The sequence below is a fragment of the Vicia villosa genome, unplaced genomic scaffold (assembly GCF_029867415.1).
Source record: "Vicia villosa cultivar HV-30 ecotype Madison, WI unplaced genomic scaffold, Vvil1.0 ctg.000287F_1_1, whole genome shotgun sequence".
In the NCBI taxonomy this organism is placed as follows: Eukaryota; Viridiplantae; Streptophyta; class Magnoliopsida; order Fabales; family Fabaceae; genus Vicia; species Vicia villosa.
This window is the reverse complement of record NW_026705123.1, coordinates 248685-251689: the sequence shown is the minus strand read 5'-3', so window position 1 is coordinate 251689 and position 3005 is coordinate 248685. Positions and strand designations below refer to the sequence as shown.

Sequence of the window (3005 nt, the reverse complement as noted above, 5' to 3'; positions counted from 1 at the left end):
AATGATAGTAATATCTTCTAACCTAATCAAAGTTTGAGTGTTTGAATATAAGCATTGATCAAACTAATTAAGCTAAAGATGCATAAAGAAAACCAAGGGTTAAGAAAATGGAACACAGAAACACAAACAGCTTCAAATGAAAGCAAATTAAGAAAAGATAATAATAATAATAATAATAAAAGCAGTAGCATTGAATTGGCTTTATCACAAACCCTTAAACAAACACATCCTTTCTGTGCCACTCAGAAAGTTACTCATCCACAAACCTAAAATAGAATGGTCATCTATTACTTTACTTGCTTTCTATATACACATCTATGAATCACCAACACCAATTAACATCACACATAGAGAAACCAAAACCAAAACCAAAACCAGTTTCACAAGAAGATGGGAAGAGGTAAGATTGAGATCAAGAGGATTGAAAACTCAAGCAACAGACAAGTTACCTATTCAAAGAGAAAGAATGGTATCCTCAAGAAGGCAAAGGAAATAAGTGTTCTCTGTGATGCTCAAGTTTCTCTTATTCTCTTTGGTGCTTCTGGGAAGATGCATGAATACATCAGTCCCTCCACCACGTAATATTAAGCACTTTTTCTTCTGTTTCCTTTCAAGTAAAAGCACAAAAATAGCTTATAATATTAATCTCACTTTGTTTTCTTTTTTCTTGGTTTAGGTTGATTGATGTTCTTGACAGATACCAGAGAGCTTCTGGAAAAACTCTCTGGGATGCTAAACATGAGGTAGGTTTGTTTTCATACAAAAAATATTAATATATAGTTATTTGTTTTTGCTAAAAATATGATGAGGAACAAGAACCAATAATTCTGTGACCAGATCTACATTTGGAACACATAGATATTTCATTGTTATTGAGAAAGGAAAGATGAAAAAGTGAATGAATGTCTTTATGTATGAGCAGATCTAGAAATATAACAATATTCATTACCTTCCTTTTCTTTGCTAACATATTTCATGTTTTTCACTGACACTGTAATAACCAGCTTTAGAACTAGATCTATACAAAAATCTTCATTTGTTGAGATTTTTTCATTCATTATTCTTTTTTCTTGGATTGAACTTATAGAACCTTAGCAATGAAATTGATAGAATCAAAAAGGAGAATGACAGCATGCAAATTGAACTCAGGTATTATATTTATTATTATATATATTAAGTGCCCTAATTGTATATTATATGATAAAATAAACTTTAATTATCTTTGATTATTACATTTTTAGGCACTTGAAGGGAGAGGACATTACTTCACTGAATTACAAAGAGCTTATGTCTCTTGAGGATGCCCTTGAAAATGGCCTGACTGGTGTTAGAGACAAAAAGGCAAAGTCTTTTTCTGAGAATTATTATTATAGTTTATTATCATTAATTGTTTTTAAAATGTTGCCTCATAGTTTTGTTTTTGTTTGTGATGCAGATGGAAGTGCATAGGATGTTCAAGAGAAATGTAAGTGTTTTCTTGTTGTTGAATACATATAACTTATATGTATGAATTAATGTATGAGCATAAATACATAAGCAACATTAATATAATATGTCAAACAAACCTTAAATCTTTTGATATAATGGTTAAAAAAACTAGTAAATCATGTATTTTAACATAAAATACTAGTTTAATTCTTTTTTTTAACTCGTTAATTTCTTTGATAATGCTCAGGGAAAGATTCTGGAAGATGAAAACAAGGAACTCAACTTTCTTTTGGTAAGTGTGATAATCTATGTATTTTTATTGATGATGCGCGAGTTTTCAGGAGTTGAATCCTAAACTAACTAATTACACTTATTTAACTCAAATCAATTGAGTTACGCCATTCAACAAGATAAAATCTATATGGTTAGTAAGTGATCATTTAAATATGATGGATTCGCTACATCAATTACTTGATAGAAATGTTAGTCCTCAAAATTTTTATTTCATGTTATTCTTGCATGGAACAAAAGCTATTACGAATTTGAGAAATGTATATATGATTTGGATAATTAAATTAGTGTTTTCGGAGTCATTTCTTGCCGCTAACATAGATAATAAGGGCCATATCTAGTTGGAGTGGTGTATTAATCCGGAGAGATGTTTTTCCGAATTTGCCTTTGTGCGTTCTTTGTATTGGTGTATAGTTGGTAATAAATTTGGATTGAGTATCTCTTGTAAATTTTCTTTTGCTTATAAATAAAGATATTGCTAATGATGTATAAAACTTATGTTTGTTTGTGTTAATGTTAACTTTTAATTATTTTTTAAGATTAACTTGTCTATGATCATGTTTTCTAAATGTTGCACTCTTTTCTTTTTTCCAACAGCAACAACATTTGGCACTGGAAGGTGTGGGAAACATGCATGGACAATGGATTTAACTAGATCATAAGGGAGATAGTTTGCTCAATATTATGCCTAAATAGCCATTAATCGAATGAATGTTGAATTAATGGCTGCTACTATATCTAATTATATTTAGTGTGCTCTAAGTCTTGTGTGGTGAACTTAATTGTAATTTTCATTTCTGATTTCAGTAGTGTTTGCTAATTATGTATCAATGGAGACCAATGAGTCTAAACAATATCCAAAAACTTGTCTTTGAAGTGAAATTTATTGGCTTTGAATTTCACTACTAAATAAGTGTGTTTTTTGAATTCTATTTGTAAGCAATGTGAGATTTGAAAATTTTCCTAATAGCACATGATATCAATATTATATGGTTTTTAAGGTGAATATGGTTTGCAACCGTAGAATATCTATAATTCACTATTGTTTGGACTAATGTTAGTCAAAAAAATTATTGGGTATAGAAAGTGATTAGTTGTCGTTTCATAAATGTCTTTCTAAATGGATGATAACTAACTTTTTCACACTTTTAAGGGACATGTTCGTAACATAGAAGTAGAGATAAGAATGCTTGCTATTCATGACAAAGTATTTTGGTTGAGAATTTCTTCACCCACCTCCCAACCTTCTTGGCCACCTCCGGTGAATTTACCACAATACCCCTTGT

General features: G+C 30.1%; 1 protein-coding gene across 1 annotated transcript; it reads left to right on the top strand.

Moving 5' to 3' along the window:
* The first annotated feature begins 200 nt into the window (after nucleotides 1–200).
* LOC131626423 (agamous-like MADS-box protein MADS9) lies at nucleotides 201–2646 on the top strand. Its single transcript, XM_058897233.1, has 7 exons — nucleotides 201–578; nucleotides 677–743; nucleotides 1088–1149; nucleotides 1242–1341; nucleotides 1436–1465; nucleotides 1676–1720; nucleotides 2317–2646. The coding sequence occupies exons 1-7, from the start codon at nucleotides 391–393 to the stop codon at nucleotides 2368–2370; spliced, it is 546 nt and encodes a 181-aa protein (XP_058753216.1). The 5' UTR covers nucleotides 201–390; the 3' UTR covers nucleotides 2371–2646.
* The last annotated feature ends 359 nt before the right edge of the window (nucleotides 2647–3005 follow it).

Bases quoted from the DNA above. Each gene is read 5' to 3' on its own strand.
- LOC131626423 (XM_058897233.1), top strand. From the start codon at position 391: ATGGGAAGAGGTAAGATTGAGATCAAGAGGATTGAAAACTCAAGCAAC. The intron at 744-1,087 runs GTAGGTTTGTTT...TTGAACTTATAG, and splicing joins TCTGGGATGCTAAACATGAG to AACCTTAGCAATGAAATTGA. The intron at 1,342-1,435 runs GCAAAGTCTTTT...TTTGTGATGCAG, and splicing joins CTGGTGTTAGAGACAAAAAG to ATGGAAGTGCATAGGATGTT.